The sequence below is a fragment of the Palaemon carinicauda genome, chromosome 1, assembly GCF_036898095.1.
Source record: "Palaemon carinicauda isolate YSFRI2023 chromosome 1, ASM3689809v2, whole genome shotgun sequence".
NCBI classification, from domain to species: domain Eukaryota; kingdom Metazoa; phylum Arthropoda; class Malacostraca; order Decapoda; family Palaemonidae; genus Palaemon; species Palaemon carinicauda.
This window is the reverse complement of record NC_090725.1, coordinates 200,498,408-200,513,335: the sequence shown is the minus strand read 5'-3', so window position 1 is coordinate 200,513,335 and position 14,928 is coordinate 200,498,408. Positions and strand designations below refer to the sequence as shown.

At 39.6% G+C, this 14,928-nt stretch overlaps 1 protein-coding gene across 1 annotated transcript in view; it reads left to right on the top strand.

The window, feature by feature from the left end:
* Ziz (dedicator of cytokinesis protein Ziz) overlaps positions 1 to 14,928 on the top strand; it is a 573,699-nt gene that overhangs the window by 432,833 nt on the left and 125,938 nt on the right. The window contains exons 28-29 of the mRNA XM_068386849.1: positions 444 to 652; positions 1,138 to 1,279. Coding sequence (XP_068242950.1) covers positions 444 to 652; positions 1,138 to 1,279 — 351 coding nt within the window. The remainder of the gene's footprint in view (positions 1 to 443; positions 653 to 1,137; positions 1,280 to 14,928) is intronic.

Genomic DNA, 14,928 nt, shown 5'->3' with positions numbered 1-14,928 from the left:
TTTATTATTAGACTTCATTTATTCAGTGAGAAAGGCAAGTCTTAATTTTTGGGAAATGTTTAAAGTCAGGTTTATTCGTTTGAAAATTTTAAGATTTAGTTTCGGTTTTGGGATTAGCACTCTCTCATCACCAAGGTACTAGGGTATCCTGTAATTGGCATACGTAAATTTTATGATAAAACTTATTGTTTTGATTCCTATATGCCCCTCCTCAATCCCACAAACTTGCAAAAACATTTATGTGCTGGTATAACTGACTGAGAGGAAACTTTAGATTTTATTTTCAAAGGTCGAAATGCTCCCTTTAGCAAATTTAAGATATGTAATATACAAGTAAGTATCAGAATAAAACATTCATTACCTAAAATCTTTTTAAATTCAATTAATAATACTTGAACATAGTACCTGAAATGTAAAACTGTTCAAGCTTTATTGTTTTATAGGATTTGTGAGTGAAGTTAGAGATTTAACCAAACGCATCCGGACAGTGTTAGTAGCAACAGCTCAAATGAGAGAACATGAATGTGATCCTGAAATGCTGTGTGACCTGCAACATTCTTTAGCTGCCTCATATGCAGCAACACCAGAACTAAGAACCACTTGGTTACAAGCTATGGCCAAACACCATATTAAAAATGGTGACCTTTCAGAGGTTTGTAACTATTTTTTTCACATATTAGCAGATTTAGTATTTGCTTCTTTAAGACTCCTCATCTCAGTATTTGTTTTTTTCAGTGAACTTGCCATAGTCATCTATAGTTTGGTAATCATATTTCGTTTGTTTATTTGTTACTTTTTTACAGTTATGAAAATAAGATTTTATCGTGGAAAATATTCTTTATAAAGATAAAGATATTTCAACCATTTGTTTTATATTTCATTTGTGAGTAATAGCAATAACATTGTCATTTATGACTGATATAATGGATACCCTGATACTTAAATATATTATAATTCTGTATTCATTGTAGCAGTATATTTAAATAGAAAACTGAACTATTGTCAGTCCAAGGGAATCATATTGGGTGATGGGTATTAAGATAATCCAGATCTGGTTTTAGTTGAAATAAGCTGGGTTATTATATTGCATTTAATATACTAATTTATATAAACATTTTCATTTTGTACTTTTAACAGGCCGCATTTTGTCAGTTACACATTGCAGCCCTTATGGCAGAGTATTTGCACCACCAAGGAGAGTTTGCTGATGGATGTCAAGTATTTTCCATCATTTCAGACAACATACCCCGTGATGAATCCAACTTGAGGCTCGATGCAGGTAAATCTTCCTAGGTTTTTTAAAGTAGGGTCTGTGTTCGCTAAGTCACTTCTAAAGCAGCGTAACATTTGCTGCATTTTGGTCTAGTTTGCATATTTATTTCTGTTAAATATGGAATGGCCGACTGCTTTACATCGTGAAATATATGTTTCATAATTTAATCATGCTATACATTTATTACCTGGAATGGATCCATATTAGTTCAGATATTATTATATAGAGCTTGAATAAAAAATTTTAGTCAAATTTACTACTTCTGAAAAGCCCCATCCCTGTCATCTGTATGGAAGATAGAAAATGGGGCAAGTTAATTAGAAATTTATTCTATAAATATGTATCAGAAAAATTAAAGATGGTTGTTGCATTCAAGTGGTAAGGTAAAAAGAAGCTGGCATACAAAATATCGGTAGTGACAGTGGAATATGAATTTTGATGGAATGTCGGTGAAACCAGGCAAAAAGAATGCAAGTAAAAACTAGAAGGGTTGAAGATTTGATGGGAATGGCTTAATAAACAAAATAGAAAATAGGGTAATCCCTGTCAGCATTGTGTAAATTTCTGCTGTTGAATAGCTACTTAGGAATAAAGAGCTGATTTTGAGATGTTAATGTTTACTGTATATAGCAAATGAAAAATAAATTAAAAAGGGAAAAGCAATCTTGGAATTTTAATAGAGCCAATTATCAGAATTTTAGAACTACATTTAATATGCCCAGAGATAACTGAATAACTTACAGGAGTGGATAAGCTTAAACACAGATTCATTATGCTTTGATGAAAATTATATGGCATTAAAGGCATGGATTGCACTGTGCTACAGGGTGAGGCATAAATAACAGTACATAGCATGCTGTATACTAATATGGAACTTTTCTCACTGGGAGGATGACCCCTTCCTACACACAACATAAGGGGACTTGGATGAGCATCTATGTCCTCAGCCCGTAGAACATAATGGATGATCAGCAACGTCAAGGGACCTCTAGAAAGTCCCACAAGGGTGTCCCCCAATACAAGTATGAATAACTCCTACTTATTTCACAATAATTTTGTAACAAAAAAAGAAAGAGATTAAACAAAGCAAGAAGACTTGAGGACAGTAACTGATATCTGATTACTTCAGCGGGCAGAAGATGAGTGAGGTATGTATCAGCCACAAGCAACATCATACCAACCTATACGATACAAGGGAGGGTGAATCAACCATACCAGGCTGCCAAAACTCAATAATTCTTTAATTGGTTGTAACTAGCTTCACCCAGAAGTAACCCTGTTTAAATGACTCAGTCTGTATCTACATATATATATATATATATATATATATATATATATATATATATATATATATATATATATATATATATTTTACAGTATATATGTGAATATATATATTTATATATATGTATGTATATATATATATATATATATATATATATATATATATATATATGCATATATGTATATATATATATATATATATATATATATGCATATGTTTATTGGATTACTTTTGGGTAACGCCAGTTACAGTTGATTGAAGAGTTATCAAAGGTTTGGAAGTCTGGTATTGCTGCATCACCCTCCCTCATACCGTATAGGTTCGTATGATGTTGCTCGTGGATGATACCTCTCACCTTCTGGCTGCTGAAATAATCGGACGACAGTTACTGCCCTCCAGTTTTCTTACTTTGTTTAATCTCTTTTTCTTATTTCTGTTACAAAATAATTGTGAAATAGTTAAGTTATTAACACTTGTCCTGGTATCGAGGGACGCCCTTGAGGGACTTTAATGAGCCACCTAGACATTGATCCTCATCCATTATGTCTTATATGTTGAGAATATATATATATATATATATATATATATATATATATATATATATATATATATATATATATATATATATATACTGTATCATATACATATATATATATATATATATATATATATATATATATATATATATATATATATATTTATTTATTTATTTATCATCAGCACCAGCAGCCATGAATAGTCAACTGCAGGACAAAGGCCTCAGACATATCCTTCCACTCCCATCTGTTTATGGTCTTTCTATGCCAGTCTATACACACAATTTTTCATAGCTCATCAATCCATCCTCTTCTATTCCATCCCCTACTTCTTTCGGAATGTCTAGGGACCCTTCTATTATTCTTAATGTCCATATATATATATATATATATATATATATATATATATATATATATACATGTATAAATAAATGTATATATATATATATATATATATATATATATATATATATATATATATATATATATATATATATATATATATATACAGTACATATATGTATGTATGTATATATATATCTATATATATATATATATATATATATATATATATATATATATATATATATACAGTACATATATGTATGTATGTGTATATATATATATATATATATATATATGTATGTATATATATATATATATATATATATATATATATATGTATATATATATATATATATATATATATATATATATATATATTTATTTACATATATATATATTTGTGTATATATATATATATATATATATATATATATATATATATATATATATTTATATATATATATATATATATATATATATATATATATATATATATATATATATAGAGTATATATATATATATATATATATATATATATATATATATACATATATGTATATATACATATATATGTGTGTGTATATACACATATATATATATATATATATATATATATATATATATATATATATATATATATATATATATAATGGATTTTGACACGGAAAAAGTGTATTTTTGTGTGAAATATCCATGTTGTCCTGATGGAAGTTCCTCAATGGCAGCTTCTACTTGGGATATTTCTGCGAATGATATACCATCGAAATTTTACCTTAGAGGTATCACGGTGTTCTAACCTTTGAAGCGAATATCCCGAGAGATATAGTGTATAAATCAGGGATGTGTTAATAGCAAACCATTGTTATCCTTCCCGAATAGAGTAAACCTTGTCTAGAAGGATAAGGGATAGGATAGGGTACGTGGACGAGAGAGCCGTTACAACTCCCAATCTCAGTGTTCTACAACTAACACATTTCCTCTTGAACCATTCCAAGCCCAGCCACCACATGACGCGAGGCCCCACACTGAAAATTGGAAGGGGAAGTAACGACCGGCCATCAGGACGACATGGCTATCTCACCCAAAAATAGATTTTTCCTATGTTAATATCCGTTTTTGGGGCTTGAGCCATGTCGTCCTCATGGAAGTGTACTAGAGAATTATTGTTCTCAGTTGTGGCCAGAAGAGTTTTAACCCTTTAAACCCCATAGATATAAGCATACTTCCTTTAGCACTGGTAATTATGGTAACAAACTGTGAGAGTTAGTGAAATGTTTGTAAAAGGTAGGAGCAAAGGAAATCAATAGCTCAGTTCCACTTTACTGTGAAGAACAGCTTTGTCTCCAGTAGATGAAAAGACCGAAGTCTATAAAAGGAGGATTAAAATACTGAGTTACTCTACTTTTCTTTTATATGGTAAGCCCAATGAAAGGAAATGCAAAAAGGAATAGTAGTCTTTTATTGTTTCCAAAAATTCATACTTGTGACAGTAGCAATGCAACGTTATATACAGTAGATATATACAGAAAACCAAGATTTTCTGACCCCAAAAATTATGTAACAGAGTAGTAAAATAGTAACACTCAGTACATAAAAGGAAAATATCACCTTTGACTCTTTACAATGTGGAATAGTACATTGAAAACAAGAACATTAGTCCCTTTGCACAATGTAGACTGAAAAGTCCCAACTAAACAGTCCATAAGAGTCCATGCACAACACTTAAGAAGCTGGTCTAATCACACTACCAGCTGCCACTACAAAGTGTTTAATCTCTTCCAACTGACGTAAGTAATGTTTGAAGAGTACTCCTGAAGATTTCTATCCTGTGTAAGCCTGTAAGCCTGCAAAGGACATAGATTTGAAAAAATTTAAGAAAGAGGTAACTTTGTAGGATCATGACCCGATGGAATACTTTCAGGGTCAGCCCTTCTGATGAAATAGATAAGTTTGGACCTTAGAGAAAGATTAGATCCTGTCTTCTCCCCTTTAAAAAGTTGACCGCCTTTAAAGGTCTGGGTCTTGAACAGGTAAGCCTTAAAGCAATCCACAGGACACAAAGAAGGGTCCTCCTGTAGTGGAACAATCTTCCACGGCCCCCAGCTTTCCGTGGGAAGTTCGTTTTTTCGCCAAGAATGCAGGATCTGGGTAAAGATTTCCCTCGATTCCGAAAATTCAGTGCGGCCATCATCCCTTGAAAGGGCCACAATCTCACTGACTCTAGCACCAGAAGCCCTAGCAAGCAAAAAGATAGATTTTTTAGTAAGATCCCTCAGAGAGGTAGAGGTGTTATCTATGGAAGAGGCAAAGTGCAGGACTTTATCCAACATCCATGAAATAGCATTGGGAGGAGCATTAGGTTTCAGTTTAGCACAAACCTTCGGGATCTTATTGAACAGCTCAGTATTGAGTTCAATATCAAAAGCATAAGCAATTGGTCGAGTTAGTGCTGACTTACTTGAGGCAATAGTTGTAGAGGCCAGACCTTGATCATGCAATGAGATGAGGAAAGAAATACAGAAGACCATAGAAATAGAAGAGGATTGATGACTTTTCACGAATGCAATCCATTTTTTCCAGGAAGACAAATATTGCCGTTTCGTGGTGTTGGACTTGTACTCTTCTATGAAGTCAATTCTCTCCTTTGCAATCCAAGCTTTCTCTGTGCCGTGAAGGCGAGAAATCATGAGGTGAAGGGTTTTCATTATCTAGGAAGGCAGTCTTCTGTTGAACATCTTGGGACAGCACTGGATTTGGTAGAGGGACCTGGAGAGGTTTGAGTTCCAGAACAAGAGGATACCAATTACTCTTGGGCCACTTGGGAACCACTAGAGCTGATGTTCCCTTGAAAGTCCGTAGTTTGTTCAGGACTTTCATTTGGAGGTTGAATGGGGAAAATTGGTAGATGTGAGACCACTAGTTCCAATCCAGAGACATTGCTTCTGTTCCTGTTTCTTCCGGATCTAAGTTTGGTGCTACATACCAGGGAAGCTTCTTGTTGAAGCTCGCCACAAAGAGATCGATTTGTAGATTTGGCACTTGCTCTAGAATGAACCAGAAGGATTTTGTCCAGAGACCTCTCTGTTTCCAGAGGTTTGGATCTTGACAGGGCGTCCCCTTTCACATTGCGAACCCCTTCGAGGTGAACTGCCGAGAGATTCCAATTCCTTCGCTTTGGTAAAGTGAGGATGACTAGGATCACATGTTTGATCTGAAGAGATCTGGAGCCTGGTCTGTTGACATAGTGGGCTATTGTCCTGTTGTCGCTAACTAATTTGATGTATGATTTCGTCTTTTGGTTCAGTCTCTTCAGAGTCAGAAACACTGCCATAGCTTCCAGAATATTGATTTGAAATTTCTGAAATGTCATTGACCACCGACCCTGTACTTTCTTGTAAGGGGAGTGGCCCCCAACCTTATTCCGAGGCATCCGTGTTAATAGTCACAGAAGGAGGAGAATACTGCAGAGGGACCTGGGTCGATAAACTCTTGGCAGTGTACCACGGCTTTCGCAGTAAGACTGGGGTTTTGTGGCGAAGATCTCTTCGAGCATTTGATGCCTTTCTTCTCCAGACTCTGTTAGCATCTTTGAGTCTTGCTTTTAAGATTAGATCGGTCATGTCAGCGAACTGCAGTAAACCTAAAACTCTTTCCTCTTGCCGCTTGGTGAGTACTCGTGAACGAAGTAGGCACCTGACAGGGTGTGACTGTAGATTCCAATGAAATCCTAACCACTGGAATTTCTGAGCTGGAGACAGCCTGAACTTTTTTAGGTTAATTTGAAAGCCCAGAGACTGTCGGAATTTCATGACTTCTTGCGCTGTCAGAAGACATTCTGACTTTGTTGCAGCCCAGACTAGCCAGTCGTCCAGGTACACCATCACCCGGAGGCCTTTGTTCCATAATTGTTGGACGATATCCTCGACTAGCTTCGTGAAAATCCTAGGAGTTATACTGAGCCCAAAGGGCATAGCTCTAAATACATGGGCCTTTCTTACCAGTCTGAAACCAAGGTAGTGGGAGGAGAGCCGACCTATCGGAAGATGCCAAGAGGCGTCTGTAGGATCTATAGAAAATATGTAGGCCCTCTGGGTTAGTAGGGTCTGTATTTGCGAGATAGCATCTTGAACTTGTCGTTCAGAATGAATTTGTTTAGTTGGATCAATTCCAGAATAGTTCGAAGAGTGTTCAAATCTTTCTTGGGCATGCAGAGTAGTCGCCCTTGAAAGTTCATGGATTTTGTGCAACGGATGACTCCCTTCCGGAGAAGATCCTGTACATAATCCTCCAAATAAGGGGTTTTGTTGGAAGAACTTCTTGAACCTCCATTTCCAGCCTAGTCCTTTTGAGACTGTTGTGACGAGCCAAGAGTAGGTTGTGAGTCAAAGGCGAGGTAAATGCAACTGATAACTTTATTGCGACACATCGAGTATATATACACACTAGGTCCCGGTAAGAAGGTCAGAAAATATAGGGATGCTATTTCTTGTCAAACCGGCAACCAGTTCTGTTAACAGTTAACAATAAAGTAGGCAGAAAGGTTAAAACAAGTTGCTGTCAGTGCGAGGGGAGAGCAAAGATACAAAGGATTATGCAAAAAAGAGAAATGTCGTTACTATGGACGCTCGTGTGACACATGGGTGGTACATGGCTACCCCACAAAAAATACATACTGTACATGTTAAATAGGGCGCCCTGATCTAGAAAGGCTAACTGTAGGCGGGTCATCTGGCAGGAGATAAGCAGGTTTTAGACGATCAATGGAGACCCAGTCTTCTTTTCCACGAATGTTTAGTAGGAATGCTTTCGGATTGCGTCGGATCACAAGGAAAGTGCCCGTGTAAGGGGGCGTTAGCGGTGGCTTGCTAGTGTCGTTGCTTAGGAAGACGTGCGTTGCAGAGTGCAATTCTGTCGGTATATAATGCTTCGCTGGGGGCTTGTAAGTCCGGCGGCATGGAGTAAATTTTCCCACGACGTGACGTATGCACTGGAGATTGTCGGAGGAGGTTGCAGAAGGAAAAATTTATGAAGGGACGACCAACAGGTCGCCATACACCATTTCAGCCACCGAGACGTCCAGGACATCTTTAGGAGTGGTCCTTAGTCGCAGGAGGACCCAGGGAAGCTGAGTAAACCAGTAAGAGTCCTTGCAGCGGGACATCAAAGCAGCTTTGAGGTTGCTATGAAAACGTTCAACCATTCTATTGGCAGCGAGGTTGTAGCCAGTTGTCTGATGTAGAGTGATGCCCTGGAGATTCGCATCTCCTCCATTTCGGCGAACGTCTGTTTGGTGGCTGTCAATAGATCCTGTGCCAGACGTCTGAATTTGGCGAAGACTGGGGGTCCTGTCGTCTTGATATGGTGATAAATACCGTGCTTGGCAGGAACCGTGGGCGTTTGGCGAAGTTCTGGACGGAAAACTTCTGGGTACGACGTGAGGAGGTGGGCGTAGGCATCCATGAGTGCGCTGATAGGGAGAGCGAGGTAATAGGGCGCTGGTTGAAGAGGTGTCGACAATTACGAGTCTGCATTGACCAATCGGCGGTGGGCAACATCGACCAGAAGGTGTAAATGAGAGAGGAAATCCGCACCGAGGATTGGCAATGTGACGTCAGCAACGAGAAACTTCCAATTAAATTTCCCGTTCCAAACGATAATGTGAGGTTCACGTAACTGTAGGTGTGTAGCGCAGATCCGTTGGCAGCTACCAGGCGGACGTTGGCAGACTTAGACAGACTTCGTCCTTTCCTGAATAGTTCCCTTGGCAAAAGAGAATGACAAGCATCTGTGTCTACCAAAAATTGCACGCCCGGTCCTGCAACATTTAAAAAAAAAAATTAGAAACACGGGAGGCCACAGTTGCGAGCGATGGCTTACTTACACATTTTTTGGCCACTGACAATCCTTGGCATATTTCTTCACGGCAGCCCCGAATCTGGTGTGGTAGTAGCAAAACTGCGGCCGATAGGCGGCAGTAAGTGGCTGTATAAGTCGTTGGTTGTGATGCAAGCGAGTGGTGAGTGATGGGTGGCCTTGTCGCTGCTCTGGCACGTCACCAGGTAGGCGTGTGTGTCCTACAGCATTCACACCAGCTTCGGTTGACGTTGAATAGGTATCCTCTTCTTCAGGAGTGGAGGCGTTGATGGAGGTCTTGTAGGTCGTGAAGTGGCTGTCCATAAGGGCGTCGGCTTTGGGTAAACTATCGACATCGGGTATGGCAGCGCGTACAGGTTTGGGTAAACGGCGTACCCAAAGGGCTCGAAGTAGGTTCACCTCATGAAGAGAGCCGTCTGCGGCAGGTTGCAGGTGAGTGATACTAGTCATTTCCCTGTTGGGGAGCGAAGCCCTTTGGTCCCTCAGTGGTTGTTGAGAGAGCTGAATAAGCTTTGCTATACAAACGGCTGGCGACGGCGCGTACTGCTGCAGAAGGTATGTTTTGAGGGCGTCATATGCTATTGGGGTGTCTCCTTGTTCACAAAGCTAGTAGGAGATTTCCGGGAAGATGTCCTCGGGTGTCGCCGCGAGAACATAATCTGCTTTGGTGGTTGAGCGAGTCCCGTCCTTGATGCGGAACTGGACTTCTGCGTGCTGAAGTGAGCCCAGGCTTCGAACTCCCATCGATCCGTGAACAGGTGAAGTCGTCCCCCTACCGGAAGCTCCTCATTGTTGTTGTGAAGGCCCTGCGTCTTTAACTGCCTTGCCTCTAATTCCTCGGCTCTTGATTGACCGCCTTTTCCAGACCTTCAATTGCTACTGATGCCCTTCTTTTGAGCTCTGCCAGGGTTGAACGTGGTGGTGTCTCTCTTATACACCGTGTTGAAGGCTAGAGATTGTGATACATACTGCTGGGGAAACGTGTATACAGTCAGAGGGATGGCAGCAACTGAGGCTTGCAACGGGAAAGGATTTCCTTCCCTTAAAGTGTCATCTGGGCTTCTTGCCCTTGGATTGAGGTCCTTCACTGGGAGTAAATTTCCATTTAGAGAACATACCCCACTTGCCTAAAAGCCTCTTATTCTCCTGAGCCACTTTGTCCAGGATTTCCTTAACCAATTTCTTGGGGAAGAGGTCTTTCCCCTAAATATTGGAGTCGATAAGCTTTCTTTTATGCCTGATCGTAACTGCAGCTAGGGTGGGTTCTCTACATGATCTTCTGGCTAGGAAGAGAGCATGGAGATCTCTATGAAACATGTTTAGGTGAGTCTTTGCAAAGACATGGAAGAGATCAGATTTGGAATAGTTTCCAATAATCATCTCTAAATAAGATTGGAAGGATAAAGAGGCAAATAGTCTCTCTTTAGCTTCTAATTCTTCCCTTAATAGGGTTTTGAGAATTCTAGACAGTTTCTCATTAAACTGCTTGCCTCTGATGTCTTTATCTAGTTTTTCAACAGTAAAGATATGATGGACATCCTCCCAACTGTCCAAATCATAAGGAAGGGATAGGGTTTACACTCCTCTATCACTGGCAATGGTCTCTCCTCCACTACTGCTTTCTTTATAGCTTCTAAGCTTTTGGAGGCAAAAGTGAACACAGTATCCCTGGAGGCTACAAAGGTGGCCTGCTTCCTGCCAAAAGCAGAAAGTTGAGTATTAATGAATTCGGCCATCTTCAGCTCCTCAACCAAATGAGACTGAGCCTTACTATGGTCCAGGATGATTGTTTCCTTTGGGATCGTATCATCCCTAATGGAAGCTCCTGAGTGAAGCATTACATAGCTTGGAACCCAAACCCTCTCAGATGTGGAGGTACCCTTCACTTAAGGCCATATGCTCAGCATAACGCCAAGGGTTCTTAACTGTGCATTCTGGTACGCCCGAAGCTGTGGGAGCCTTAGAAGTAGGTGCCTTTTGTAAAGCTTCTATCCTTACCATGAGGTCCGCTTGAGAACATACATGTTTGGCGGTTAGGTTTCCCATGAAATTTTTCATTGTCACCATAAATTCCATTTGACTAGGAAACGAAGGTTTGTCTATCATAGGAACAGGTGTAGAGGTAGAAGCTGGGGCCTGAACAGCAGGGATGGGGGAACAAGCTAAAGAAGCACTGGGAACTGTACTCACCTGAGGTACATCCAATGACTCCTCAGAGGCTCCCATGGTCAGCAGGATCCTCTCCCTCTCTGACGACACAGTAGAAGCTGTCAACATGTTGTCGGCGTCCAGGCTCATGGCTTGCAGAGCATTCCGAACTTCGTCATCCACTTGATCAAGTGGTACCGGCGGGATTTGAACCGTCAGTAATTGGTGACCAAAAATAACGGTCACCTCGGCCTTGGGAAAAAGTGGGTCCTTCAGTTCCATAGAGGGAAGATAAGGGGCACCTTGTTGAGAGCTCTTCTGGAAGCCTCTAACCCAGTAACGGAGCATCTTCCGACTCAGTTCTTGCACATCCAAGGAGACGTTGGTGGCGTGGAAGCCGGTGTGAAGGAGTTCCTTGCAAACCTAACAGTTAGCAGGTTCCCAGACTGTAACGGACCCCTTGCAAACACGACAGTCTGCATGTTTCCGGCAGGTCTTGTGACCACAGGGCAACTTGACCCACCTGGTACAGGTGACTGTTGAACACTCCATTTTATCAGCAACCTGTTAAGAAGAACAAATTTCAATGATTAAACATTATCAAAAAAATTTCCTCTTCGGATTAATCATACATATTGAATTTCATACATGAAATAATGCTTAAGATTAATCCTAGCATAAATAAACCTACCAGCTAAAATATGGCTTAAGACTATAAGATAATAAAGATTCATGCCAAACAGCTCAGAAATCATTGGAGATTTATGAAACAAACTATCAAAGACAGTGTGGTAGGAATATGGAAGAAAGGTTCACATCAAAGGAACACTAGGGCCTCCAGAGTCAGCCAATTGGACAACCTAAGAGGGCAAGTTTACTTACCATACTGCCTAAACCAGCAACAACTGCCCCAAAAGCGGCAGTAGCTGGGTTAGGGCAGCAGCTATTTCTAGCAGCCAAGATAAAAACTGTCCTTTCAACACCACAGGTATGTCGACACAAAGTGGCAGAGGCATTATCAAGATGATAGGAAGAGAGCGGACAATCCCATAGGGATGTGTCCACACTCAGGGGGAGAGGTACAGGAAGGAAAGGGAGCTAATAAGGGAACCTGCCAAGACCTGATCATTGTCATTAACTTATGAAAAATGGGGGTGCAGCCCTTAAGATAATGAGAGCCTTACAAGATGGACAGGATGCTAGGAATTATAAATTCAAAGGATGTCCTAACAACCAGGCAGTATCCAATCGACCAACTCTAGAGGACAATGTTCCTCAGATGTGGGATAGGAAAGAGCAGATGACTAGTCTAAGGCTGCAGCGAGGAGGCAGAGGGGATGACTCATAGCTAACACACAGACAGTGCTAGAAGAACTCAAGCGGACAAGACATGTAGCAGAAACAGAAGGAGGCACCTCTGTCTAGATAAACTAACCCAGCAAGGGAGTCAAGACTCCATAGCAAGAGGGGTATCTCAAGCTGACATGACAGGAAGCAAGGACAGAAAACGACACCTCTTCCTAGATAGGCTAACCCGGCAAGGGAGTCAAGACTCCATAGCAAGTGGGATATAGCACAGGAAGTGAAGCTGCAAACATAGAACAGGCACTGCCAAGAGGCCAGAGGAGGACCCCAAAGGGTACCAACTCTATGCCTAAATAGGGTTAGGCCATAGGGAGAATTGTGAAGGCAAGCCTAGCCTACCTAGCAGGTGAGGGAAAGCTCAAAAGCTAGGGTGAGATGACTAGACAAGAGGAACATAGTTCCCAGTACAGTCAAGTTATGGCCTAACTAGGAAGGGGAAGGGCCAGAGAAATACCCAAAGGTGGTCCCTAAGGAAGCAGAGAAATTTCAACCAGGGTAGGAGAAAATCTCACCTACCTAGGCCAGGAAAGATAGCCTACAAGAAAGCACACTAACAGGCACAAGGAAGGGGAAAGAAGGGGGTGGTGATGGGATACGCAGAAAATGGTGAGGCGGCATGACAGGAAGGCTCAACAGCAACATAAGAACAGCAATAGCATTCCAAGGGGTCTGCCGTGATAGGGCACAAAGGATAAGTCCTCACAACCTGGCATAGCCTACCAAAGACTAAGAGAGAAGCTTAATAATGGTTAAGGCGACCCAAGGGGGTCTACTAGTCAGCATCAGAACAGGAGGTAAAGCGTTCCAATGGGTAAACATAAGTAGACACATGAAACAGGATCCCAAGACTTTTGCCTTCTCCCCAAACATAAAGGCTAAGTGGAAAGTGAAAACACTCACCCTAGGCCAACTTAGAACTTTATCCAACTTCCAGATGGACCATCAAGACCGCAGCTCCCCGCCGTGTTGAATTGACAGCATGGAAGGATAGACAGCCTCACCCAACCAGTAAGGTTAGGTGAAAGAAGGTATGGTGCATAGTGAAAATTTACCAGGCATAGCTGCTGGCTAAGTAGGCTTGCCTAAATGCTGATAAAAAACACAAGAAATACCGAGGAAGGATAGGAGAATGCCATAAACAAACAACACTTTAAAATAATAATATAAAACATACTCGTACTGTAAAATGACTAAAACTAAGCGTTTCTGAGCCATTTGGAACATAATGCTATGGTGCCGACCGCATGTCACCCTGGGAGCAATAGAAAAATGCAAATCAATAAAAATACTGAGTGGAGACTCGAAATTTTCCAACACATGAAAAAGGGGTACTCAACTTTGTCGATGAGAAAGAAGCTGAAGCATCTATGATCGAAAATCACTCAAAAAGCTAAGAAAAATTAGCAGAAACTCTCCAAGCGACCGTCAAAGATGGTGCTTGCGAAGGGGAATAGTTCAACGGGAAACGTGTTAGTTGTAGCACGTTGAGATCGGGAGTTATAACGGCTATCTTGCCCACTTATCCTACCCTCACTTTTCCTTCGAGACAAGGTTAACTCTATTCGGGTAAAGATAACCATGGCTTGTTATTAACCTGTCCCTGATTTATACACAATATCTCTTGGGATATTCACTCCAGAGGTTTTATATATATATATATATATATATATATATATATATATATATATATATATATATATATATATATATATATATATACAGTATATATATATATATATATATATATATATATATATATATATATATATATACATATATATACATATATATACAGTATATATATATATATATATATATATATATATATATATATATTTATATATACATGTATACATGTATATACATATATATACACATATATACAGATATACATATACAACTGTATATACATATATACACACACATATATATATATATACATATATATATATATATATATATATATATATATATATATGATAAATTTTTGCACATTTAGACGTGTTTTTCATATTCAAATAAGCCATATATTTTTTGCTACATTAATGTCTGGATTCTCTTAACGACCTCGGGATCAGAGCCCCAGGCGAAATCACACAAA